General features: G+C 40.7%; 1 protein-coding gene across 1 annotated transcript in view; it reads left to right on the top strand.

The window, feature by feature from the left end:
* EPM2A (EPM2A glucan phosphatase, laforin) overlaps positions 1-26,666 on the top strand; it is a 35,877-nt gene extending 9,211 nt beyond the window's left edge. The window contains exons 2-4 of the mRNA XM_035108819.3: positions 4,541-4,715; positions 20,006-20,247; positions 23,652-26,666. Coding sequence (XP_034964710.3) covers positions 4,541-4,715; positions 20,006-20,247; positions 23,652-23,926 — 692 coding nt within the window. The 3' untranslated portion in view covers positions 23,927-26,666. The remainder of the gene's footprint in view (positions 1-4,540; positions 4,716-20,005; positions 20,248-23,651) is intronic.
* Positions 26,667-27,695: the final 1,029 nt, after the last annotated feature.

Below are 27,695 nucleotides of genomic sequence, written 5' to 3'. Positions count from 1 at the left end.
CTTACAAACAGGCCTGCCAGACCCAGTGTGGTGATCATGTCTCTGGAACAGTAACAAGGGCACCAATTTCAGATCTAGTGAACGTATCACACCATGAGAAAATCTGTTTTCTGTACTCAGATTCCCCTAGGAGAGCATATGAAATATGGTGCATTCGATGCGGTTTTTGCTTAGTTGGCTAGCTGGATGTTCCTTTCAGAAACATTGTTATCTATGTCTATTTTTCTTTGCAACCATTAAGAAGTTTTTTATTTTTATTTTTAAGAAAGTGGATAGTGGACGCCTTACAAGAACGTTGGGACCACATAAAATGCTACCCAGCATGTTGTGTGCTTGAGTTCAGCTCTTTTGATGTTTGCACCTCCTCCCTCTTCCCACACCCTTTTGGAGCTTATGTTTTCCCTCCCATCACTGATCTTGGGCTATTCTGGATTACTTCTTTCTTTTGATCATGTCTTACTTGCTTTTCATATTCTTGTTTGTTCTTCTCTCCCATATGAGCTGCTCATTGCTCGGAGATCTTTGTTTTAATCTCCTTTGCAATAAAGCCAGTGGCTTTTTGATATGCCAGTTTGATCATCTTTCTTACGCATCATGCCAGGAGCCATATGGGCAGTCCTGCAGGCTTTGAAAGAAAGACTGTTCACAAAGATTGATTTGTAAGGCAGAGTTTGCTGATTGCTTTGTTCTTGGACATGTTGATGTGCAAGCAAATTGCATGGGAGAGTTTTTGAACAACAGTGGAATTAAAAAGGACTTAGTTTGGAATCCTTGGTACAGAAATACACCCTTTCAAGAATAACCATTATTTGGCTTCCTAATGTTTGTCAGTGATGGGCTCCATTGTTTTTATCTTAGCCTTTAGACATGAAAATCTCCTTCCACATAGGATATCCAGGCCACACCAGTAACGGACATAATGCAGGCACACAGCTTCAGCTTTTAGGCTTTGCGCACCATGTCTAGCAAAGTGTCCATGCACAGAAACCATCTTCCCCATTCCAATTGTGTTTGCATAAGAGCAAAAGAGTCTGAGAGCAGCCTACAGGCTTCCACAGGCCCTTTCTCAACTGCTCCTTCTCTAGTGTGGTAGAAGTGTTTGTGTGTGTACTGGAAAGCCAGTATGATGCAATGGTTAGAGTGTTGGAGTACGACCTGGTAGAACAGGATTCAAATCCCCTCTGAGCCTTGAAGCTCACTGGGTACCCTTGGGCCAGTCACTGTCTCTGGACCTAAGCTACATTACAGAGTTGCTGTGAAGGTAAAATGAGAGAGGGGAGAACCATGTATACCCCCTTGAGCTTCTTGGAGGAAAAGGTGATATATCAAACCAATCAATATAGGAAGGACATAGGAAGCTGCTTTATTTGTCCATCAAGCTTAGTACTGTTTACTCTGACTGGCAGTAGTTTTCCAGGGTCTCAAGCATAGGGTTTTCCCATTCCCTGTTATCTAATACTTGTAATTGGAAATGTCAGCAGTTGATGTTCTGTCCCCTGGAAAACTGCTCCTGGACAATGTAGGACGGGGGCAAAAACCAGGCAAGGATAGTTACAGTGGAAAGGAAGGGCCAGGAACTTCCCATGCATGAACTTCCTTGAGCTAACTTGTAGGATCTGAGCTATTGTGTGATTTGTAAATGAAATGGATTAAATATTGCAATGGTGCTGTACAAGGTTGTGTTTTATTACATGTTAAGAAAACACGTTCTTTAAAAAAGAAATTCTTAAAGCTACATTTATCCAAATAGGAAAGCTAAAGCTATCGCAGTGAGAGAAAAATGTATTTGTCAATCGATCTGGACTTTACTAATGTGCTCTTTGTTTGGCCACATCCCTATTCCAAAGTGATTTTTGTGTTTCTTTCATTTATTATTCAGCAAGTGAAAGAGGAGGTGGGTGGAAACTGATTAATTTTGTCCCTTAAACTCTCTATGGGAGAAGGGGATACATGGAAATTGAAAAAAGTTGATGATTTAAACAGCCATTATTTCTAAAGTGGTATATTACAGACATTTTTTTCAATGTATAACTGCTTAAAGTTACAAACTGAGTAGCCAATCACAGTCCTTCCCTCAAAACACCAAAAAGCTTCCTCATGAAGGGTGTGATACTATGTTAACTCCTTTTTGAGCAAAAATAGGTAAATCCAGTGATATTTCTTGACTCTGCATATGAGGATATATTATACATTTGATGCCCTACTGTGGTTTTGCCAGATGTGAGCTGCATATTCTGCCACGTACAGGAGCATTTTATGTCCAGAGATTTCTACATGAAATTCAGCCGTCAAGATTGCCCCCAAAGCCTGTTTTCATTGTTATGTGTGGATTGGCAACCGATCAACTAAATCTGCTAATTCAGAGGAACACCAAGGAAGTACATCCAAATCTGGGCTTGAAGTAATTTCAGAATGAATAGAAAGCTGAACTTAAAAGAGCCTGTTAGGTTTATTTTTCATTTGTTCTGAAACAAAGGAACAGATTGTGAATGAGTATATCTTTTTGTATTCATTAAAGGCCTGGAGAGATGATCTGTGACTCTCACAGGAGGAAAGGCATGAGCTGAATTCAGTAGCTGCTCCTGCTCTTAGCATTTCCAATTCCCCTATTGCCAGAATGGTCTGGTCTGGACAAGAGAAAACGTCTAGCAGGGGATACCATTTCTTCCCTCCTCATAATCCCCTACAGTCACATATGGATTTCCCCCCTCTTAGATTAACTCCATTCGGACCAGATGATTTGTCCTTTTTCTTTTTCTCAGTAAGGTCTAGAACATCATCTCTCGTCGCCACTATCTGATTGTGTCCACAGTGGGGCGTTAATGCATATGTAGGTAGCAGTTTCCATATGGTCATTTGTGCATCTTCATCCACACTTCATCCAGTTTTATGCCTCTGAAATCGACCCTTATGTTTCCCAACTACATCATTGGGCAGTGCTTGATGGGATGTATTCACACTTTGTGCTGTTGTCGTTTGTGTCAATTAGTACTTCCCTGCCCACAATAAGTTCTAGAAACCTAAGATTGATTGTGGGCAAGTGTGTATGTATGTGTTTTCCCGTTGCACTTGTACTTTAAAAAAAGAAAAAGGAAGACCTTTTTCAATCTACCAGATTTGAACAACATTTTCTCCTTTAGATGCCTCTCTGATTTTATTCTCTGGCTCAAGACCAAACTGATCCCGCAATTGGGGGGGGGGCAGCGAAGAAGAAGAAGAAGTCCCCAGCACTGCTTTACTTTGGGGGCCTGGTAGTGATTCTGTGGAGAAGTCTCAGTTCTCAGGAACAAGTCCATTTTGGCTGTTGTTGTTTAGTTGTTTAGTCATGTCCGACTCTTCGTGACCCCATGGACCATAGCACGCCAGGCACTCCTGTCTTCCACTGCCTCCTGCAGTTTGGTCAGACTCATGTTCGTAGCTTCGAGAACACTCCAACCATCTCGTCCTCTGTCGTCCCCTTCTCCTTGTGCCCTCAATCTTTCCCAACATCAGGGTCTTTTCCAGGGAGTCTTCTCTTCTCATGAGGTGGCCAAAGTATTGGGGCCTCAGCTTCACGATCTGTCCTTCCAGTGAGCACTCACCATTTTGGCTAATGGTGATTAATGCAGGATTTGATCCATATCTGATATTACTTCCTGTCTCTTTCTGGTAGTTCTATTCTCTTTCACTAAATTACGCCTTACTTTTAAAACAAGAATTAACCAGATGTTTCATAAACAGTCTGTAAAAGCTAGAAAAAACTTAGTTTGGCTTTCCAAATGTGGAGTTAGGGTTTACAAATCCAGGCAAGAGATTTCAAAAAACAAGCTGTGCCAAATGGTGGCACATGCCATGTTTTACACAGCAGATGGCACTCTTAATGCCCGAAATAGGGAAGGAATCCACAGACAAACAATGCGTGTTGAAATCTCTGGTGCAGAATTAGCACAAAGTGGTTGCTGGTGTCTAGGTCACTTCATTTAGAAACATAATGTGGCAGTCGTCTGCTCAGGAGTTCTCACCATATCTGCTTCCTTGAGTGATGGATTTAAAATAAGGAAGGTGAAATTTTTAAAAAAACCTTGTAGATGAAACAGCATTTTGAAGGCATCGCTGAATAGCAGTATTTTGCACATGTGGTCATTAGCTTGTGAGATAAGGAATTCTAGTGACAGTTAATGAAAGGAGTTATTTTCCCCTTCAGATTTAGGTTTTACTTACACGACACCTTTTGTTTCCATTTTCTGAAGGAAAATGACTTTTATTCCAGTGGATGGCTGCCTTGCTTCCCCCACAACAGGAGACACATAGGGTTGAATCCAGACTTGCTCATGCTTATGGCAGAGCAACTGAAATCCATTGGACTTACCATAAGTTTCTTCGATTTCAATAGATCTACTCTAAGCATGATTAAGTCTAGATCAACCAATAATTGTGTTTGTGTGTGTTTAGAATGTGAACCCTCCCTGCTGATTGAATGAAAATCCCATGAATTCAGAGGTCTTTGTTTTTACATCATTGAGCTATATTGACTGACAAATTGTGTGTGTTCTCATTTCAGGCAATGGGCCCCACCATGATCGATGTAGTGTCTATAACCCAAGCAATTTGGTCGATGGAGTTTACTGCCTCCCAATAGGTCATTGGATTGAGGTTTCTGGCCATACTGATGAGATGAAACATACAACTGACTTCTATTTTAATATTGCTGGACATCAAGCTATTCACTACTCCAGGTAACAAAAAAGAGAGAGTAGGTGTTATGGAAAACAGAATGGGAAGATGGAGATTTATGGCATGATCCTAAGCATGTCTACTCAGAAGCAAGTCAAGATTGCAGACTTAGCCGGGGAAACAAAATACTTGGTATTATTTGCTGATTGATGCAAACATGTGGGTGCTCAGATACCCCAGTCACATTTTCAAAAGTTTTGCTTGCAGTTGTGCTGACTAGAAACTCACATTTACACATTTGTTCCCCCACCCACAAGGTGAATTTCTAGCTGCCCTGGATGATCAGATGACTGCTTTTGCATGCTTTTATGGGGCACTTGATAAGTGGTGGTCTCCTTTACTGATACCACTTGGAAGATCAATTATTGGAATCAGCTAATGCCAAAAACTGCCAGTCAACTTAACTTACATAATTTTAGAAACATCTGACATTGTGTCAAATGACAATCTGATTATGACACCAGCTGCTGTTGTCTTTATTTAAAGTAGCAAAGCATTGTCCTGTCTGCCCTCTAGAACTAAAATAGTTATTGTCCAGTAAACAAGATTCTCAATAGCATTCTACAACATCTGCAGAAAGGTAGCTAATCTCCAATTTCAACATCTTGACTAATAGCGGTAATAACAGATGCCAGGTGTTGAATGGTGAAGAGAATAAACATGGAAAACAAAGAGATGAGATAAGGAATTCACAGTCAAACTGCAATGAGCAGAGCCAGAAGCTGACAGCTGAGACTGAAGGCAGATGCTGGGTCAGGAAGCTGGGCAGCAGTGGGTGTAAGACTGGTAGACAGGTGCAGTGCCAGGAGCCTGACACTTGGAGATAAGCAAGTGTCACAGAACAAAGCCACAGAACTGCCATACTGTAGGTGCAGTTGGCTTGCCTTCTTGTAAGGCTGAGGCTGGCCAACATGAAGCAAATGGGATAGAGCTATGTGAGAGCACCAGATGCCAAGGTTGGCTCTTTAAGCATGCTTCCCCTATTCTTGAACTCCTTGGACGAAAGGTGGGGTATAAATGTAATTATAAATAAGTAATCTTTTTTTTTAAAAAAAACCTCATATGTGAAAGGAAAACCACTGGGTGTATGTGCATTTGAAGATGTGAAATCTAAGGGGGAAATTGCCATTTGCCCCAAAGGAACCAGAACATTCAAACGGAGATGTATTACAATGTGACTTTTTGAAGTGATCCAGATTTTTCCAAATATGCTCTTTAAAAGTTGGGGTTAATATAACGGCGGAGGAAGCTGATCGAGCGCCGCGCGTGCTCTGTGCCCAGGGGCGGGGCCACCTGCCTGTGGGGCAGGTCAGGATGCTCCGTGGGGGCTCCAAGGAGTTTGCCTGCCTCCTCCCACTCAGCCACCCTACAGCTGGGGGGGAGATGGCAGGCAGACCGTTTGGGGCAGTGCGGAGCCTGTGGGCACCCAAGCCACCACGTCTCTCCCAGGAGAGACGTGTGACACGGACATGCTGCAGGCCCCGAGGTGAGTGCTGCCCAGCATTTTGTCACCCCCACTCAGTGGTGACACCTGGGGCAATCCGCCCCCACCACAAACCCTTCCTCCGCCCCTGGGTTCATGTCATCTCTTCTTACATCTCTTCTTTTTTTTTTAAAAATATTTTATTGGTTTTACATAATACAAAAAAAAGATAGAGAAAAACAACAACATACAAATACATATCATATTTCCCATCTTCCCCTGCTCTCCCAGGAGCCCCCTCCTCCCACAAGAGAATCCCCTGAGAGGTAGGCAGTCGAAGGTGGTTCCTTTTATAATTAAATCTCTTCCCCCTTCCCCTTCCAGTGTCTCCCCCTGCCACTGAGAGACTCCAGGAAAGTGAGGAGAGGGTCAGGCTGGTAACAACAACCACAAAAAAAGAAAAAAGGAAAAAGGAAAAAAAAAAACACCAAGAAAGAACAATAAAAATAAAAACAAAACCAAAAACAAAACCAAGACATTTAACATCAAAAATTTAAACCTTATCTATTTTCCTAGACATTGTCCTTTGGGCTTCCCCAAACCCCTCCCTTTATTGATTTTCATTTGCCAAATCCACCTTAACAGTTCTCATTTTTTACAAATCAATTTAATCTCGTTTAATTATACTTATCTAATTAGCTATTTACTCAAATTACCTATAAATTTTTATATTTCTATATCTCTTTCCATCCCCCCTTCCCCCCCCCACCCCAGAGCACTCCCTGCCACCGAGAACTTCCAGGGCGCAAAGGACAAGCAGGGGATGGTTCTTTTCCAGCTGGATCTCCCCCTCCCCCTGTCCTCCCCACTCCAACAGTCCCCCCCTGCCACCAGGGAACCCCAGAACGGAGACGACCACAGGGGAGGGCTAGAACATCCAGCTATCCTCCAATTCACTTTTTACCAGCTATACTAATAATCTCATTTCTAATCTAAAAAAAAAAAAACCACTTCACTTCACAAATCTACTTTCCATCCCTTGCCTAAATTTTCCTGCAAGAACTTTCATAGTTTTATAATTTCTATATCTTATTCTCTTACTCCATTTTATATCTTTTCTTTCTAATTTAAACTATTCCCCCCCCTGTTCACAGCACATCCCTTCTCAGTTCAGCAGATTCCAAAATCCGTAACCAGTTTCAAACACCATTTTAGCCCACCTAAACTTAAATCCTTCCATTTACCCCACTCCCTTTCTGCAATATTTTACATGACCCAATTTTCCATTCCCTCCCTGTTGCCCTCTTCTCATTTGAAAGTTCCACTCAGTAAATTTAATCTCCTCCCCTCTTCTTTGTTCCTTATGGGAATTCAGAAATCCGAACATAGTTTGTGTTCCCCTTTCCATAGGGGGGCTATTTCTCTGGTACCCTTGCTCAGAAACCTTTTCCTCATTGACAACTTCCTCCTGTTCTTCTTTATTGCCTTCATCTGATATTTTTTGTCCTTTGTCCCCTTGGTGAAGTTGCTTCATCTCTTTTAATTGCAGATTGTCCTTATGCATTTCGATTGTAAGTTCCCATAAGAGTTTCAGAGTTTTTTGTTTGAATTCAGCTGAATAATCACATGTTGACATTTTGTACTCCTCTCAAGGACACAGTGTTGTTCCAAAGCACAGGAAGTGGTTACAATTCTTCATTCCATCGCCATTTTTCCCAGGCTGGTTACAGTATGTCCACCCATTAAACACGAAAAAAAAACAGATACTTATTTCCAATTTATAATTATCCAGAGGGGATTTTCGTAAGTGAATCTTTAAATTGTCAGCATCACTTCAACTCTCCCTCCATTCACGAGTCTTGCTAAAACTGTCAGGGCTGCTGGTTCCAGCGGCAGGAATAGGTTCTCCTCTCTTATCCAAATTTGCAGGGGTTTTAATATATATCACAGTCCCCCCTTAGCCCTGCCACTAAAAGGGATCAATACAGTTCTTGTAGTTGCATAGCACCTCGAATCCAAAATTATCCTGGCATCGGGTAAATCCTTTAACTGCTTCCTCCTTCAATCAAGAGAGAGAGGTTGGCTTCCGTTCTTTAAACCTCAATCCCGTTCCAATGCTTTCAATCCAATTAAAAATTAAGTCTTTTACTCACAGTCTCTTAAATTTCGAATCTTTCTTTGGAAGTATTCAGCGCTCTCCGCCTCCGGCTCGGAGCTTCTCCTTGCGAGGGCAACGATAGCGCTCAAAGATGGCCCCCACGACTTCAACCCTTCTCGCTCCGGGGCTCTTATTAGAGCTTACCAGAGAGTTGGGGAGTCCAAAATGGGGCTCTGCTGAGCAAATTCGTCCCCGGGACGCTCTTCCCAGGGCTCTTTTGGGGCGCAGCGTCGCTCTCGCTGCTTTCCCCCCCCTCGCAAAGACGGGTGTCTCGCAGCTCGAGACAAACCCCGCCGATCGGCGCTGGCGCTGAACCGGAAGCCTCTTCTTACATCTCTTCTTACCCAGTCCTACAGCCTTGATCCAGCTCTAGTCATACATTAAATCAATAATAGCACACAGTTTTCCCTTGCTTGATCAAGTGCAGTGTAATTGTAATATTGCTGTAATAATTGAAAATAAACTGGTCAGTACGGTAGTTTGTAGTTTGCAACTCAGATTCAAGCTTTGGATTACGTCTGATCTTCCAGATCCCCATCACACTACAAATGTAGTCAGGTCCCAAGAACTGATGGGAACATCCCTCTAATGCTTGTTGCCTTGTCAGCACATAGACCACATGCAGGCCTAGCTGTCAACCATTTAGGCGTGAATATGTGCAGTGTGGTACTGCAGTGCTCAAATATAACATTTGGGAATGGATAATGAGCTTAACTCGAAATGCCACCTTGAAGTCAGGTATAAGTAGTTTTCAAGATTGCTTTATTACTTACCCTAAATGGAAGAGCCTTATACTCAAAATGCATTGGATTTTTAAAATCTTTTTGATAAGTATTTTATAAGAACAATTGCAGCAAGTATTGTGGTAGTGGCTATGCTAGCTTTGACTCTTTGCCTTGCTGTAACAAAATTAATTGTTTAATAAAGCCCATTAAAACGTCTAATCATCATGAATAAAGTCAACAGTGAATTATTAAAATACCTCTGAAAAGAAAAAAAAATGCTTTGGAATATATATATATATATATATATATATATATATATATATATATATATATATATGAAGCAAGAAATCCATTCAGCTGTTTAAAGAAAAATAACCTGTGTGCTAAGTGTCACCCTGGAGTGATTTTTTATTGCTAAATTATAGCATGAACTATGGTGGAGAAAGTGACGACTTTTAACTGGAATTCAGTGAGCTGTGCCATTTGAGTAGAAAGCTGAAAAGATGCCCTGTGGTTAAATAATTAATTAAGAACAGAGCTATGACATCTATTGGGATTTCTACCTTTGGAACTAAATTCTGAGGCCCAATTCCCCTTCTCTTTTCTAGAAGTTCAATAGCAACTGCATCAGTAACAAGGCTAAAAAATAATGAGCTACAGAGCCAAAGTCATTGATTGTATTGTAAGTTTTAAAGAGAGTCTAGATACAGGCTCTCATTTAAAACAGGGAAACAAGACTTGAGTTGCTTTTAATGCATGCTAATGGGTTTAACCTGTCCCTTTTGAAGTCAGTGGGAATTCTGCCATTGATTTCAGACCAAACAGCATTGGAACTCAAATAGCTCAGGAAAGTTAAATATATTAAGTGCATCATTTATCATTTAAATATCCCACGTAAGTAACTGAGCAGGGGAAAAAGAAGAAAAAAAGAGTAAAGCAATGTCAAGTAATGTCACCCTAAGTTTTCTGTTGCTATTACTGTGTAAGCTGTTGTCTTAAAAAGACTCCAATTGGCAGCCTGATCCTATGGAAACTTCCTTAGACGTCCTACTGAGCTAAGCCCTCTTTACTCACAAACAAGTGTATGCAGGAGTGCAACTTTAATGCATGTGTGTGTGTGTGTGTGTGTGTGTGTGTATGTATAAAATACAAATTGTCCACCATCTCTCTGAACCCATCTGACTTTCATGGTTCCAAGGCTTGAAAGCTTGGCTTGTTATACGGTAGTATTCCCCCCCCCCCCATCTAGTCTCGCTATGGGTAACAAATGTTCCCCTTCATCCATCCCTATTGCTTCTACTGCACAGGATCTCAGATAAAGTCAGACATGGTTCCCAATCTTCACTGATTCCACTCATTAAATATTGTCTGGGGTTTGTTTAGGGTAAACAGACCTATAACAGTTTATTTTCCCTCACCCATGATTCCAGTCTGCAGACAATTCTCCAAGCCAGGGTAGGCAGCCAATCATGCTTCTCCCTTTACACTTTCTCTTCCCAACAGTCTTCCAGTTACAGTGACTGTTCCTCCAACTTTACTCTTTTGTTTCTGCTGATAGCCTCTAGAATAGATACAGCCTTTCAATCTTGGTTACTGGCTACAAAACTTCATAGGCCAAGCTCATCAGTTACTTATCCACACATTGGACTTCTTCTGGCACCCCAGCAGGGTGCTTTGCAGCTGAGCTTCTAGATTAGCTGTGTCCCTTAATATACACATTTTTGTATGTTGTTTTCTCAGACATGTGAATTTTAATGCACACTTACCCCAATATACGCATTTTTGTATACGTCGCTTAGCTGGAGAATTGCATTGCAAAAGTCATTGAATTTTCAGAGGATGGCTGTGTTTCAGTACATGTGAATTAGGTGGGTTCACCTTTAAGTGCAATCTGAATTTCTTTTCCCTCCCTAGCTGGCCCTGAGATTGCTGCAGCTACATGTGAATCCAGAGGCATATGCCTGTAGTCCCTGTACACCACTTGAGTATTCCTGAAGTGTATTTATTCTGAAATAAGTAAATAAACGTACTTTCTCCTCCCTCTCTGCTCTAGACAATACTTTAGCACCCCACAGGTCCAGTGAGAGCACAGGGACTCTTTCCCCCTGCCTCCTCATATATCATAAGAGAACACAAGTTCAAATCCTCATGGATTCCAGAATCCTACCAATGCAACCACATTGTGTCTTTGGACTGTATATTGTTTCAGGCTTATCTACAGCTTTCATATTGGTCTCAGAAGCCTATATATGGTTTATCAGAAGAAAACTTGCATATTCATTGCCTGTAGCTTAGTTTTTATAACATTTCTTATTTTTAAAAGTAAACAAACATTACTGAATTATTGCAGTTTTTCCCCCAAGAGACCTTTTGTTTCTGCAGAAAACAAAATTCCAAACAGTTGAATTGTGGCTGTGCTTGTATAGAGTGTACTTAAGAGGCTCATTTGAAAAATATCCCATTTCCCTGCTTTAATGCTATGCAGCGGGAGATTTTATTGTGATACTCAGGGGGCTAGATGTACAGCTCCTATAACAGTTAAAAATGTTGTTCAAATCTCTGTGAACCATGATAAAAAAAACTGAGCTCTGTCAGTTTGCCAACCTGTTTGAAATATGGATTTCATTTCCTCTTTACTGGCTAAGCAACATTGAAGACTTGAAAATCAGAATGATGTGTCTCATTCCATATTTTCCCTCCTGCTCCCCACAACTTTTTACCAAGATTATAAATACCCAATAGAACAAAAGAGTAAAGGAATTGGACAGAACATGCATTTTTCCATTAAAATTAAATCCAAGGGAAGAGGTCATGTTGATAAAATGGGTATGATCATTTTGAGAGTGAAATTAACCCCTTCCTATAAAAAGAAAAAGCAATTACACTTTGTTCAGACAACTGAGGTGGAAAGATAGGAATAAAGGTGTTGTGGGGGAGACTATGAGCACCCCAAGTTTTCATGATGCTGGGAAAATATTGCTTAATTTTACTGGTAACTTGCTACGTAATGTATAAAAAGGTAAAGGACCCCTGAGACTCTGGGGTTGTGGCGCTCATCTCGCTTTACAAGCCGAGGGAGTTGGTGTTTGTCCGCAGACAGTTTTTCTGGGTCATGTGGCCAGCATGACTAAGCCGCTCCTGGTGCAACGGAACACTGAAACCAGAGCAGCGCATGGAAACGCTGTTTACCTTCCCGCTGGAGCTATACAGTACTTATTTATCTACTTGCACTTTTTTTTGACGTGCTTTCAAACTGCTAGGTTGGCAGGAGCTGGGACCGAGCAATGGGAGCTCACCCCATCGCAGGGATTTGAACCGCCGACCTTCTGATCGGCAAGCCCAAGAGGCTCAGTGGTTTAAACTACTCTCCAAATCAGTTCTTGATGTTGGGGATTTTCCCCCACCCCCTTTCTGTAACTGAAGCAAGCTGACTTATGCAGCACAATCTTCTACATAGACTTACAGAAGTAAGTCTCATTGCGCTCAGTGAGGCTTACTTCTAGATAAGGGGGTATAGGATTGCACTTTAGTGTATACAGTGGTACCTTGGGTTACAGATGCTTCAGGTTACAGACTCCGCTAACCCAGAAATAGTACCTCAGGTTAAGAACTTTGCTTCAGGATCAGAACAGAAATCGTGCGGCAGCAGCGCAGCAGCGGCAGCGGGAGGCCCCATTAGCTAAAGTGGTACCTCAGGTTAAGAACAGTTTCAGGTTAAGAATGGACCTCCGGACCTCCGGAACGAATAAAGTTCTTAACCCGAGGTACCACTGTATAAGGAATAAGGAACCTGTAGCCCTCCAGGTGTTTTTAGACCACATCTCCCATCATTCCTGACCATTTGCCATGCTGGCTGTGGCTGATGGAATTGGAGTCCAACAACAACTGCAGGACCACGATTTCCCCATCCCCGAATGAACAATGACAGGATTCCATCAGTGAATTGTCCTTTTATTATAATGAATGGAGCAATTAACTAACTACCCATTATCACTCATGCTGCTCCTTCTGGGATTTTCTAACAGAGTGGTTCCCAAACTCTCTCCCATGGGCTACCTGACAATTGCTAAGGGCCTTGGTGGACAGCTTAATAATTTTTCTGCCTGTTGCAGCAAATATAATGCGCTATTCATCTTGTAGGTCAGAAAACCAGACTCTTTAATTCAGCATGAATAGTTTCATAAGCAGGTGGCATAACACTTATTATTCCATGGTTTCAAACATGTTGTATATCACTATACAGTATAATGTGGTGTTAAACAGTGATAAAAAGGTGCCTGCCACCTTTTACTTGCCAGGTCTGTTCCCTTGTGAGGATCTCAGATAAGTAGACTAAATAACATCTAAGAAGAAAATTTGCCAATGCTTAATTACTTTTCACCAGTGTGCCCCACAAATAATGAAAAAAGAGGGAAATGAGCATAGAAAATGTATTGTGTACAAATCGCTTGTGATGTAGTGGCACAGAAGTATGAAGCTAAATGGCACCATACACAAAGGTAAAACCTGGATTTTCTTTTCAATAAAAAGCTTGTATACAAATACATTAAGAACAGGTGATAAGCAAATGGAGATCTTCCATTTTGAACAACCTGCTGATTAGTGAATAGTGAATCATGTGCTTCCAGCCACCAGAATGGTTGCATCTCTTGTTGGAATCCATAAGTTTGCTGGGATCCAATGCCTGGGCTTACCATTTCTTTATCTTGGTTTACTCCTCTTCTCTATGATCTTTTCCTATCCCATACCATATAAAATGAAACATGCTTTTATCAAATGCAGACTTAGTCGCCGCTTTGACCTTGACCTTTTCCTTCTCGCTCCCAAATCTTGCAAGTTTCTCTTTGCTCCTTGCCCCACTGCTGCCTACTTCTCCCTCTGGCCTGCCTGGGCTGCCCTTTGGAATTGGGACCTGATTTTATCTCACCTCTTTCAGTTTCGCCTTTGAACAAATGTGAAGTCTTTCCCTTCAGAGAGCTCAACGCTGCAAGGGGGAGAGCACCCGTCAGCGTGTGACTATGTACCAGTGAGCAGCAGAAGCTTTGAAAGGGAAACGAGTATCTAAGAAAGAGTGCATGGATCAGGAACCCAAAATCAGTCACTGCTCCCTGATGCATCCATTGTGCATTAATAAGCTATGTTCAGATGTAACATAGCCAAATCCTATGCAGTGTTAGTGTGCCCATTCAAATCAATGGACTCAGGCATACCTGATATTGCATATGATTAGACTGGTAAAGTTCACCCTTGGGACATGTGCCACAACTCTCTGGAAGAACATCTGCCATGTAGAGTGTGAAGCAGCCTTCAACAAGATTGAGTCAGCACATGACTGGTCAAGTAGAGTGAACTGTTTCTCTTGACAACTTAGCACAGTTTAAGTAGATACTAAAGTAGGAGTTCATTGCTGTGCTTTTGAAAAGAATGCATTGGCTTTCATCTAATCAAAATCAGCAGTATAAACAACTTTAATGGCTGGTGAGCGACTTTATTACCAATTTCTTCTGCAAAGTAGCTTAATTCTGGCAAGCGTTTAGCTTTTAACCATAGGTGATGGCCATATAGTGCCTCATTATAGATAAGCAAGTTAAATGCATCACTTAAAGTCTGCTTACACGGGGCTGCTTTTTACAAGCCTTCTGGACAGGGATGGGTTGCTCATGAGACTAGAAGCAAGTTTTATGAGGCTGCTGGTTTTTTAGTGCTTCAGAGGGCGGTGTGCAGTGCAGAATAGTGTCAAAACAGCAAAGATCTTTTACAGCTCTAGGCTCACAACATCTCTGTGGGTGAGAAGATGATTCACGTGTGTATTGATTAAATGAAAAGAATGTGTGGCTTCAGCTATATCTAGAGTGAATTGTCAAATTTAATTAAGAATCTACAAAGGTGGGAAGGGAGTCATCCAAGCATTTGGTGCTTTGGCATCTTTAAACTCATTAAAATCTTCTGACGGAAGAAACACTCTGTAAAAGTGACTTCCTGGGATCCCATGTTTCCTCTGCTCTTTTTGGCTCAATTTTCAAATTGCCACAGACTTCCAGAACCTGGCCTATTCCTTAGTCTTGAGGGGAAGAGATATCCTGCTCCATACTGGTTGTCCCCCCCCCAATCTCCCCACACAACATACACAAAAACCCAAGATTAGAGAAAAATATAGAAAGAATGAGTCTAATTCTTCAGCAAATTCTTCAGCACTAATTTCCTGTCAAGTCCTTACATGAGAATGCCAGGTCAGTGGAAATCCTTGTAAGATAGGGGTTTTTTTGTATATGATTTTATTAAGTTTTCTGTTTTACAATTTAAAATACTCATTTTACATTCTTAAGATATCAATGACTTCCCTTCTCTTTCCATGGTTCATTTTACATATCATAAACCCCTGCATATTTTACAAAAACTATACCATTCAGTATTCCATTATTGTATCCATCAAAACTCGTTTACACTGTTGAATTTATCAATGCTGCTAGCGTTTTCAGCTGTACACAATTATTTCCCATATATTCAGTAAACGTTTTCTAATCTTCTTTAAACATATGTTCTTCTTGTTCTCTTATTCTATATGTTAAGTCTGCGAGTTGTGCATATTCTGTCAAGTTAAGTTGCCATTCTTCTTTTGTTGGGACCTCACTAGTTTTCAATTTTGGGGCTAACAAAACACGGGCCACAGTAGTACCATACATAAATAACCTTTTTCTTGACACGTGGGAATTTCAGCCTGAATTATCACCAACAGAAAGAACTCTGGGTTTTTTGGGGAAAGTACTTTCAAACATGTTTTCCCCCAATTCATTATGGATCATTTCCTAATATTCTTTACCCTTTTACAATTCCACCACATATGAAAGAACATTCCCTCCACCTCTTTGCATCACCTTGTAAAATAGTCTTCATGGGAACTTAGGATCAAATGGCTACTTACCCTTCTATGGTTGGACAGTGTTCCCGAAGCTACGAACATGAGTTTGACCAAACTGTGGGAGGCAGTGGAAGACAGGAGTGCCTGGCATGCTCTGGTCCATGGGGTCACGAAGAGTCGGACATAACTAAATGACTAAACAACAACATCAACAACCCTTCTATCTCCTAGGGGTATCACTGGCTTTGGGGCAGGCTTCTTTGACCATTTTCAATCAATATAAGAGGAGGCATGAGTCGGAATGGGTAGATAATATTCTCATCTGCACTTCAGGTCCAGACAGTTTTACCATCTTGTCCTGTCCACATTCGACAGAACTGACTTCTGTATTATATAGAGGTGGAAAAGAACATCAACTATTTGTGCTTCTCTGCCCCGCACACTTTCTCACGTCCCCTATTATATGGAAAGTGGGACTTGCAGATCTCATTCACTGTGAGAGCTCTAAGCTCCAGTAGTTATTTGGGGCTTGTGAATCTTATCAGAGGATAAATCCCTAAGTCCCACTGCTCATGTTATACTGCAAGGAGAGAAATTAGAATTCTGAGTCATTCACAGCTTGTTTTTCTTTTCCTCGTCTCTATAATGGATATATGCTCCTTAGTGTTCTGATTCTAACTCAAGGATAAGCTTTGCATTGCCCTGTTACTTTGTTGACTATAGAAAACAATAGTTGCTACTCAAACAGCTTCTGAAGAAAACATCAAAGAAAGCCAAGTTCTCGGGAGCCATTGTGACACTGTAGACTTGAGGTGACCAAATGGACTATAGATAGGATCTGAACTTAATTTTATATGTCTGGTGCATGGAGCTTGTTCCCACGTCAGTTTTTGGATTCCACATGAGGCTCAGAGAACAGGAATAGATGCAACGAGGGTGAAAACGCCTTCATTTCTTCTGCTTGAATAATAATAATAATAATAATAATAATAATAATAATAATAATAATAATAATTTATTTATACCCCACCCATCTGGCTGGGTTTCCCCAGCCACTCTGGGCGGCTTACAACAGAAAAATGAAATAAAATAATTAAACATTAAAAGCCTCCCTAAACAGGGCTGCCTTCAGATGATTTGGGATCTACACTTCTAGAAACAAGAGAATAATGAACAAGGATTATACATCATATGAATGTTGGTATTCCATGGCCCTCTGGTTAAAATATACAGTTTAATCCTCCCTCAACAGGTGGGGTCAAATACACCCCAACAGCACTGAAAAAATAAAACTTTGTGTCACTCTTTCACAACTCCATGTTCCAGGTAGGTCTCAGCCATGCTGAGGTGAAAATTGCCATCAGACACACATACACCAATGTTTTTACTATTATGGCATTTGAGGTCAACTCTACCACATTGGCAGTACTGAGGAGAAAAAATGAACATATGGTACCCCACAGGTTTATAGAATGCCTTTACAAACCTGAATTATTTAAACATTTTTTCCTTGTGAACCTCCCCACCCATTGTTTTGCACAAAACCTACTACCGTAATTCAACTTTTGGTGGGGGAGGTCACTGAGACCCCAGTCAAATCTACAAATGTTTGTAACTAGCCTGCACCCTCGCTTCACCAGATTGCCAGACTTAATGCCGACTTTCAATCAAAGAAGTTTTGAAAACGCTTTTTGTGATTAAAGAACACTGAGGTCAGTTAGACACCTCCCCCCCATACCATTTGTGTAGCATTTTGTACATTATAGAGATCATACTGTAGTGGTTAGAGTGTTGGACTAGGACCTGGGAGACCAGGGACCAAATCCCCACTCAGCCATGAAGCTCTCTAGATGACCATGGGACAGTCACTAGCCTACTTTGCAGGGTTGCTGTGACAACAAAGAAGGGAGGGGGAGCCAGAATAGCCTGGTTTTGAAGGAATCTAGCCAGAACAGATATTTCTTCTTGGTACACAAATGTATGGGAATCAACCCTTTAAAAATGACCATATAAACTAAGAACCACTAGAGGTCAAATTTCTTTCTGTTTGGTAGGGTTTTATTGTTTACGTTAATAATGCAGAACATAACCAGTTTCACCCTAGCCCCGTCTATAAATGGCTGTGGATAATACAGTAAAACAGGAAGATGTGCAGAGCTTTACAAACTAAAGTTAACTGAAAATGAAGCTCATTTCCTTGGAATATAAGGGTTAACCATATCAATGGTGTTTTTATATTTATATATTTGTTATAATTTCTATTGTATCAAAAGTCCGGAATGTGTTACTGAAATCTATGGTCCCTCTTTGTCTCTGCTTCAATATTTCCCATCTGTTTTATGTGATGGTTTTCTTCTATGCTTGATTTTACATTTTAATATAAAATAAACAAATAGGGAGGGTGACAATTGTTTATGCCACTTTGAGCTCTTTGGGAGGAAAAGTGTGATGCAATGTAAAAAATAAGTAAATAATGTAGTGAGGTATTGTTGACCCCAATGATTTATATGTAAAAGGAAGGTCTTACTGAAGGCTTAAAACACACACACACACACACACTGCAAAGAATGGCATGTTTCATAACTTCCACCAGGTATTTGATTATTTGTTACTTGGGCTACAGTTGCCAATACTGGGTTGGTACAATCAGTATTTCAAATGAGCACAGTCTGTTTTGTTATTAATAGAGGGTTTACTGTATACAGGGAGAATATTCAGTATTTAATACGTTTGTTACTACTATGCGGAAGCAGAGCTCACACATTCTAGAGAGATAAATTTAATGGAGGAATTAAACTTCTCTCATTAAAGCACAGTCAAATGAACCGATTCTTTAAGGCAGATTTTGCAAAAACAGAATGGTAAAAATTGCTGTTATAACTTATGCTGGCAGTCCACATGACAATGTGCTTGTTTAACAAGTATGTCATATGGTAGTGCTCACATCAATTATCCATATAAAAGGCTTTTCTGCTGCAAATGTAGAAAGACTTTCTTTGAGAGTTTCTAAAGCTGTCAGCTCTTGATGTCAAGAACACTGTTTTCCTTCTGAATGAATGGCTGCTAGAATACTGTGGGTGTTAATGGAGCACAAATGATAATCAATGGGACACTGTATCCTGCTTTATAATATCCAGACTAATCCTATTGCAGACTCACAGACCAATCCTAACTGTAAAAAGCTGGGGTCAACTCCACTGTCATAAGGCATGCTGGTGTGTTACCCCATTCCAAACTCTGTTCAGGCAGAATTTGACTTACCACACCGGTGAGAGGTCTGTGGAGAACAACGGCCTCCTTTTCCCCACCAGCACTGTCTCTATGTGCGTGTCTACCTGCCTGAATGTGTGTACAAGTCTGCCAGCCTGAGTGAATGTCTGTATGAGCATGTAATGAGCATGTAGCATGCAAGTGTCAGGCGGCGGAGGAAACAACACCCACGGCAGGTTGCCGGGAACGGATAAGACAAGGAAAAGTCTTACCTCCTGTTTTTTTTAATTCAATATTTACAGAGAGAGGCTTGGGATGCAGCCTTATGGAATAATGGTGTTGTCCCGAGTGACTCCTCACCCCCTTTTTCTCCCACTTCCTCATTCGCCATCATCTCCCTACAGGTGGCACTGAGGGTCCTTTGCTTCTGAGCCCTTTGTTCTCCTACTTTCAAGGCTCACTAGGTTCTGGGAGGGGGGGTCTGGAATGCTTTCTAAAGGCACTGTGTCCATCAGCTGTTGCCCTCCTGGTGCTTCCTCTTCCTCCTCCTCTCCCATTATTTCCCAGCTTTTCCGCTCATGTGCCTCTGAGCTGTGACCTCCCTCAAACCCCTGTTGTAATTCTGAACTGTCTTCTTCTCTGGAAGGGTCAGGCTGGAGAGGTGGTCTCCACTATTCCTCTGCCCAGCAAGTGACTGTGTGGGCCATGCACACTTCAGCCATTCATACTTTGGCTGGCTGTCAGTGCAGATCTTGAGCCAAAAGTGGTTAGCCACCCTAGCTGTACAGCAATATAAATACATAGGACAGGCGGCATACCGGTAGGTGTCCTGCTATTGCAGCCATAAACCCATCGTGTCCTTCCTATGTATTTATATCATGTTATTGGTTTATAGAATGTCTTTTCTTTTTTCACAGAATTTTGCCAAATATATGGTTAGGAAGTTGCCCTCGTCAAGTGGAGCATGTGACCGTAAAACTAAAGCGAGAGTTGGGCATTACAGCGGTAATGAACTTCCAGACTGAATGGGACGTTGTTCAGAATTCCTGGGGATGTAATCGCTATCCTGAACCTATGAGTCCAGAAGTTCTCATGAAGCTGTATAAAGAAGAAGGCCTTGCTTATGTCTGGATGCCAACACCAGACATGAGTACTGAAGGTAATATTCACATTCTGCCATGAGTTAGAATAACTTGGAGAAGAAGAAAAACATTCAGGAAAATATACCGTATGCATTGTGTGAAAGGTTAGCATCAACATTCACATGGCTTCACAAATTACTTACTGTTATCTTCCAGGAAATTTGCTGCCATGGCACACCATATGCCCAGAGATAGAGATCAGAGTGTTCTATGGATTTAGTAAGCAGCTCTCGTATATAAAAACTTGTTTAAATTGTGCTTGCTCTTAACTGCATTGAGCAATCTTGAAATACGCTGAATACACTTGATGTTCAACAGTACCTGAAAGAAAGCTCTATTCTTATTACTGAGATTAATAATATGATGATGATGATAATGAAGATAAGCAATCATATATACCCAATATATTAAAAGTTGCTTTTATCAGTAGTACTCAAAATATACAGGGATTTATTTCGTAATCTGAAGTTTTCCCACATATATAAACAAGTATACCATCACGATTGATCTCAAAGGTAGCACACACTTCCCTCCATCTATTGATGTGGAAGGGGAAAGTATTCATTTCACATTTAATGCAAATCTATCTAATCTGAAGCAAAACAGAGCCAGCCTTCAAAATTTATACTTTGCAATAGACTGAATTTTGCAATAAAGTTTTCCAGCCAAGTAATGTGTACAAGAATGTATATATTAGAGTAAAAGGGGCATATTTCAGTGGAAAATAATATTCCCAAATGCATTATATTAGGGGAAATTGCTTTGCAAAAATGCATGCAAAAATGTGTATATTAGGAGAAAGTCACACTACTGTACAATGCTGGTGAGTTTTCAGGATGATTTCTTTAAAAAAAAAAAGATTTGCAAGTTGATGCAGGAATGTGGAAACCTGAACTTTAAATTAGAAAAAATAAGTACCAGAGAAACTGAAACGGAAAGATTCATCCATCCCTACTCACATCAAATATTACCCTTTGCCCCAGGAACTAGATGTGCCAAAAAAGTCAAAGAATCACATTTGCTATTGGTCACTCAGAGTGACTTTAATGCATTGGAAGTATGCTGGTCCTCACAAAAGTTCATGTCCCAAAAATATGGTGCTTCTGATGCAACGCACTAGATCACTACCCCTCATGAATTTCAAATTACTTTGTGATGAAGACAATTACAATTTTGTTTTTAATGTTCCAGGAATAGCTTCTAGGCAAAATCAATATACTTCCATAATGGTCTTCATGTTTGTGTTGTTCCAAGTCACAGTGCTTGAACATTTTTTAATTTATTTACTACCTATTACAATATTTGTGCCCTGCCTTTTTGAACCAAAAGGACTTGAAAAGTGCCTAGCGATGAAAGATGGAAAAAATGCACAATGAAAACAGTAACTACAACTACAACTTAATAGCAAGAATTAATAAAATTAAGAAAATTATATTAGCCAGCAGTAAGCAAAAGAACAAGAGCCAACAAAAGAAAGAAACCTAGCAGGAGGATCACTTCAAATTCAAAGTGCCCCAAACTTGCCCTGAAAAAGGCCGGCTCTTACCTGGAGATTAAAACTGCATGAAAACGATCTAAAGCCAATTTAAAGCACACCCCCCCCCCCGAAAAAAGAATCATGGAACTGTAGAGTACCTCTCTGATCTACAATTTCCAGCACCCTTAACAAAATGCCATGTTGGAGATCATAGTTGGGATGTAAGGCCATTTTTAATATTTATTGTTAACCTGAGTGCTTGGGATAGTTGAAGTGCACAGGCTAGTAGCCACTCTTGTACTAGATAGAAGCAAGAAGGCAAAAGTTACAGTCACAACAAAAAGTAGTCCATTATTACCTCTTGTGGAGACATTATTTTCCCCATTCAAAAGGAATAGCTTGGTCTTCTCCACATCATTAGAAACAACCTCCAGGCATTTGCCAAAAGGCAGTGTCAAGTTAGACTAGCCATTTCAAGAAGTGGGTACTATAAAGGTTTTTTTGCCCTCTTCCTTACTTTACATTTTTCTTCCCATTTTCTCGTTGACAGAGAGAATTAGATTTCTCCATCCTTATTAGTTGGGCTGAATCTTTTATTAAAGGATCACCCTGGAAAACAGGACAAAGGGAATGAGAAAATTTCTCTCCTTGCAGCCTTCTTAGAAGACCGTTGCATTAGGTGTTAAGTGGAAGTATGGAAAACAAGGAAGTATTTGATTATGGAGCAGCATCTGCCACTCTGTGAATTGGCAAAATATGGGGGCAAAATACAGAAGGGCAGTTGCTGGATGCTTGTTCCTGCACACAGTGGCCTATCATATCCTACAGCAGTACAACTGCATACCAAAACCTGTTTGTGTGGGGTAGGCAAAACATTGCCTCTGCATTGGGATGAACACACTCACTATATATACAGTAATCAGTTTTTGAGGTCTCTGTTTCCCTTTCTTCACCTGTGTCTTTTGTCCAACTTAGACTTTTCTTTTAGCCCTTCATGCCCTGTGTTTTCGTATACATAGAATTGTAATAAGGAAGGCTATACCACATAACACCGGTCGAGACTACATAACACCGGTCTTGAAAGACCTACATTGGCTCCCAGTATGTTTCCGAGCACAATTCAAAGTGTTGGTGCTGACCTTTAAAGCCCTAAACGGCCTTGGCCCAGTATACCTGAAGGAGCGTCTCCACCTCCATCGTTCTGCCTGGACACTGAGGTCCAGTACCGAGGGCCTTCTGGCGGTTCCCTCGTTGCGAGAAGCCAAGTTGCAGGGAACCAGGCAGAGGGCCTTCTCGGTAGTGGCACCCACCCTGTGGAACGCCCTCCCACCAGATGTCAAAGAGAAAAACAACTACCAGACTTTTAGAAGACATCTGAAGGCAGCCCTGTTTAGGGAAGCTTTTAATATTTAATAGATTACTTTAATATTCTGTTGGAAGCTGTCCAGAGTGGCTGGGGAATAAATTATTATTATAATTATTATAATTATTATAATAATAATAATTATTATTATACTACATCAAAATAAGGTTGGCTACAACTCGTGGTTAGCAAAGGAAAAGCTTACCCACAAACCCAGGTTCAGATGACACACTCAACTAAACCTTGGCTTAGTTCAGGGTGGTGCTCGCTTAAGGGTCACTAGTGTCAGTAGTGATAAGCATCTTATGTGAGTCCTAGATAGGGATTAGACTGAGCACACACAGACTGAAGAACTCCTAATCAATTGCTGTTTCTGCTAGTCTCTGACCTGTCACTGTAAAGCAATATTTAATTACAGTTCACAAAAGTAAAAGAGCAATCTTGTTTCACCAGTGAAAATCCTCACAAGCTAAATATGGCCATACCTAGAACTAAGGCACAACACAAACCGCCGCCAGTGTGTCTAACTTGTGGAGGTGGGGTTGTCATGCAGTTAACAGTTGTCCTGTTTCTAATTCTAGGTAGAGTCCAAATGTTGCCTCAGGCTGTCTGTCTCCTCCACGGGCTACTGGAGAACGGGCACAATGTCTATGTCCACTGCAATGCAGGCGTTGGCAGGTCCACAGCTGCAGTCTGCGGCTGGTTAAAATATGTGCTAGGATGGAACTTGAGGAAAGTGCAGTATTTTGTGGCCTCCAGGAGAGCAGCTGTCTACATCGATGAAGAAGCTCTGGTGCGTGCCGAGGAGGATTTCTTTCAGAAATTTGGACCTCTTCGCTCCTCATGCAAGCCTTAGCAAGAAAAAGAGGACGTCGCTAGAAGTGTTGCCAAACCCCAAGCATTTCAGGAATTGTGAAACTGGCTCCAAAAACAGTGTCACTGCCTGAGGAAACAGTGGAATGGTGGTGATAACGGTGAAGATGTCTTCCGAGTCTTATCTTTCATACGTTGCTTTTTCTTTCTCTCTGAAACAATTAAGCAAAATGGCTTCGATTCAGCCAAATGTGTGTGCAGCAGTCAGGGCTATGATTGTGCAGCTTTGTTGGGAAAAGTGTAATCACATTGATTTGCTGCTTGGCACATTGATTAGCTGTTTGGGGAGGGGTAGCCGCTGGAATTAAATCCATTTCTCCTCCTTTCCTTCACAAACACCACTGTAGATTTTGTAACAGGACTCCACATGTAGAGCCCTGGCAGCTGGATCAAGAGAGGAGCTGCAGGTTTAGAACTTGATTGTGCATTTAGTTCCCTCATTCAGCTAAAGATAAGCATGTATGTCCCCTAGCTGGATCAGGGCAAAATTTTTCTAAACTTCCTCGCCAATTGGATACCCACACATAAGATTCTTATGGAATATCAGGCATAGGTGAATGATGCAAAGAGTTAAAAGAGAAACACTTGGGATAGGAAGAAGTCAGAATGGATCGGAACACAAGCTGTTACAAACTAAAAAATCATTTACCCCACACCTGGGTTTATTTGGATTATTTGGTCATTTCAAAGGGAGCGCACAGGGATTCGAACCGCCGGCCTTCTGATCAGCAAGCCCTAGGCTCAGTGGTTTAACCACAGCACCACGATGTGTATAATGTTTTTAGGTTTTAACTGATTTTTAACAGAAAAATATTTATATGATCTGAAGAAAAACCAGAGGATAGAGAAGCCAGGAATATTGTTGAAAATGATTTCTAAAGGTCCTCAGGAATGTCTCCTTAATATCTTTATTTGATCATTTGCATTTATGTTTGGATCATTATCTTGTATTTTTGTGTATTAAGCATGTATAATGTGGTTTATCAATAATTAAGTAAAAATAAATAAATAAACCCTTAAAGCTTAAGTTCTAATCCACTTAGTATATTTCAAATCCTGTATTCAAATCCCACTCACTATTCAGAGAAAGGAAAGGACTGAGTTTGAAAGGGAAAAAATACAAGGAAATTATAGGGAAAGAGACAAAAGTAAAAGAGAAAAGAAAGTGGATAACTGCAGTTTCTTAAAATGGACAGTTACATCTGTCAGTATTGAGCCACACTTACACCTCCACCAAAAGCCATATAAAATGATATGTGGCACAGTGGCCTGCTTATCTATAGCGCCCTACTTTGCTTTTGTTTGTTTCTAAGCATATCTTCCAGTGCACCCTATGCATCCAATAAAAATGTAACTTATGTAACTGTTGCATATTTATTTTTGTTTTATGACACCTTGGAAAGGCTAACACCTAATTGTGTGGCAATGTCCCTCCTTCCCATGTAATAAAGACTCGTGACGCAGTGATTAAGATTTAAGTGGGTGGTTAAGGCCACAACTTTATTAATTAGTGTTGAGCGGAATTGCCTTAGGCGTTGGAACCTAACTGACTATATCCAACTCCAACCCGTGTGTTGGAGTCCTTGAGAAGTTAACCACCAGAAAGGAGCCCCGCGATGTAGATCTACTAGAGCTCCTCCTGTGGCCACCGAAAGGGGCGTGCCCTATGGCCCAGGCAACTCCAGGCTCAGGACCAAGCCTCGCCCCCGGAATCCTTTAACGGAATTACTTCTCCAAATTTGGGCAGCTGATGACGTAACCTGCCCCTCCTCCATCTAATTGTTATGCAAATTTCCAACGCCTAACCGCCACTCGAGCCTCCCCAGGCTCGCCGCCAATCCGCTCACATGTAAAACCACCCTAGCTTCACAATTTGACAATTAAATATTAAATCTGTTGCATATTTATTTTTGTTTTATGACACCTTGGAAAGGCTAACACCTAATTCTCTTGACTCAAGTTCTTTCTGAATCTAATGCCAGCATTGTTTTAACTAGGAGTGGGTGGATTTCCTATGTTCCATTGTGAAATTATTTTATGGCATGACTCTCCCATGTTCTGTTCTGCCATTCCGTTCTTCTGCATTTCCATCTAGAATTTCTGTCTTTCACTTCAAAAACTGGTTTGTTGAAACATTCTGTTCCTTTCGTGTGTGTGTGTGTTTGTGTGTGTGTGTGTGCCCCTTTTAGTTCGTCTTGTACGCAAGTAACAGAATACATTAAAATACCAGGATTTTCCGCCAGCATCCATCACTAACATGCACACTGGTTAATGGGAAAGTCCCATCCCAGCATTCTTTGTTCCCCATTTATTTAAAGGCAGAGAGACCTTGCTGTTGCAAGCCATGCTCTCAGTCTCAGCACACCTATCTCCAGCATGGTTATAACCATACTGGGCTGTTATTACCTCTGCTTTCATTACTGTACAATACTGAGTCTTCATTACAAGCCTGTTGTAAGATGCTCTGTCTCATCTTTTTCTTCCAATCTTGATAGAATTTAAGCATTGCAGTCACCTTCAAAAACAAACTAATGTATCGCTCTGCCAGTACTTACTTTTCATTCCAATTCTCTTGCATGTAAGGAAAGGAGTGAAATTTATTTTAATTATTTTATTTTGTGTGCTGGTCTGATGTTTTATTTCTAATTTTAGTTTTGTGCCAACATGTCATTAAATACTTGAAACTGCACTATTACTGCTGGTAAATAAAAATCTTGTGCTTAGACAGATATGGCTTTTTGCATGCTATGCAGCCTAGATTGATGCATTTGTTCTTCTCATCACCCTGTTGTATTTTAATGATTTAGCCTACCATTGTTTTCAGTACATTTAAAGTTCCTTCTGTATGCTCATTTGCGTTCTGTATGCTATTTGAGCCCAATTTAGAGCTAATTCATGCTATGTGTATTTTCCAAACAGGTAGCATGCTCACAGTGATAGACAAATATACGAAGTGCTTCCATTATTTTTGTGGAGTTGGCATCAGCCCATATTCACCATCTATTCACAGTTTGGCTCATGTTTGCTGTTTGTTAAGCCAGCACACACACACACACACATCATCCTGGAGAGACCATAGAACAGAATTTCATTTTTTGACAGTGCCATTTGATGCAGCAGATTCCTCCATCATTTGCTTAGTACAAAGATGATTCGCTTACATGGGGTAAATCCGATAATAATATATGAACAGCCACACTGGTAAACATAAACATAATTCAACTAGACAAAGATATTGTCCCGGATAGAAGTCATTATTGGTTGTTGATGGAAAGTATGCAAAAACATAAGCAAAATATTCTGTCCTTTATAGTTCACTCTCAGTTTCTGAGTGTACTGAAAATTGTGTGTGTTTGTGCATATGTATCTATGTATGTATGTATGTGGGTGGGTGAGGTGTTGTTGTTTTGGGTCTTGTGAATGCTTCTGTTTTTTAAAACACAATTTTATCATAGAGCACTCTCACACCCTCAAAGTCTGCAGAGCTGCTCTTCAGTTCCAAATTAGATCTGATGTTAAATCCAAGAATGCAATTAGTTTTTTGAAGTTAAATAGCACCCCCATAGCGCAGAGCCAGTTAGGATCAGGACCATAGTATGCAGAGATAATTCAAAACCATTGTGTTCATGCTGTACTCTTGATGAAAGTACCCTCCCTGCTGCATACACAGGGTAAACCCATGTTTATTATGTGACCATAAGAAAACAAGATTAAACATATTTACTTATTATTATTGTATAATTCTCTATATA

This window comes from Zootoca vivipara, chromosome 3 (genome assembly GCF_965207765.1).
Source record: "Zootoca vivipara chromosome 3, rZooViv2.hap1.1, whole genome shotgun sequence".
NCBI classification, from domain to species: domain Eukaryota; kingdom Metazoa; phylum Chordata; class Lepidosauria; order Squamata; family Lacertidae; genus Zootoca; species Zootoca vivipara.
This window is presented reverse-complemented; position numbering and strand designations above follow the sequence as displayed.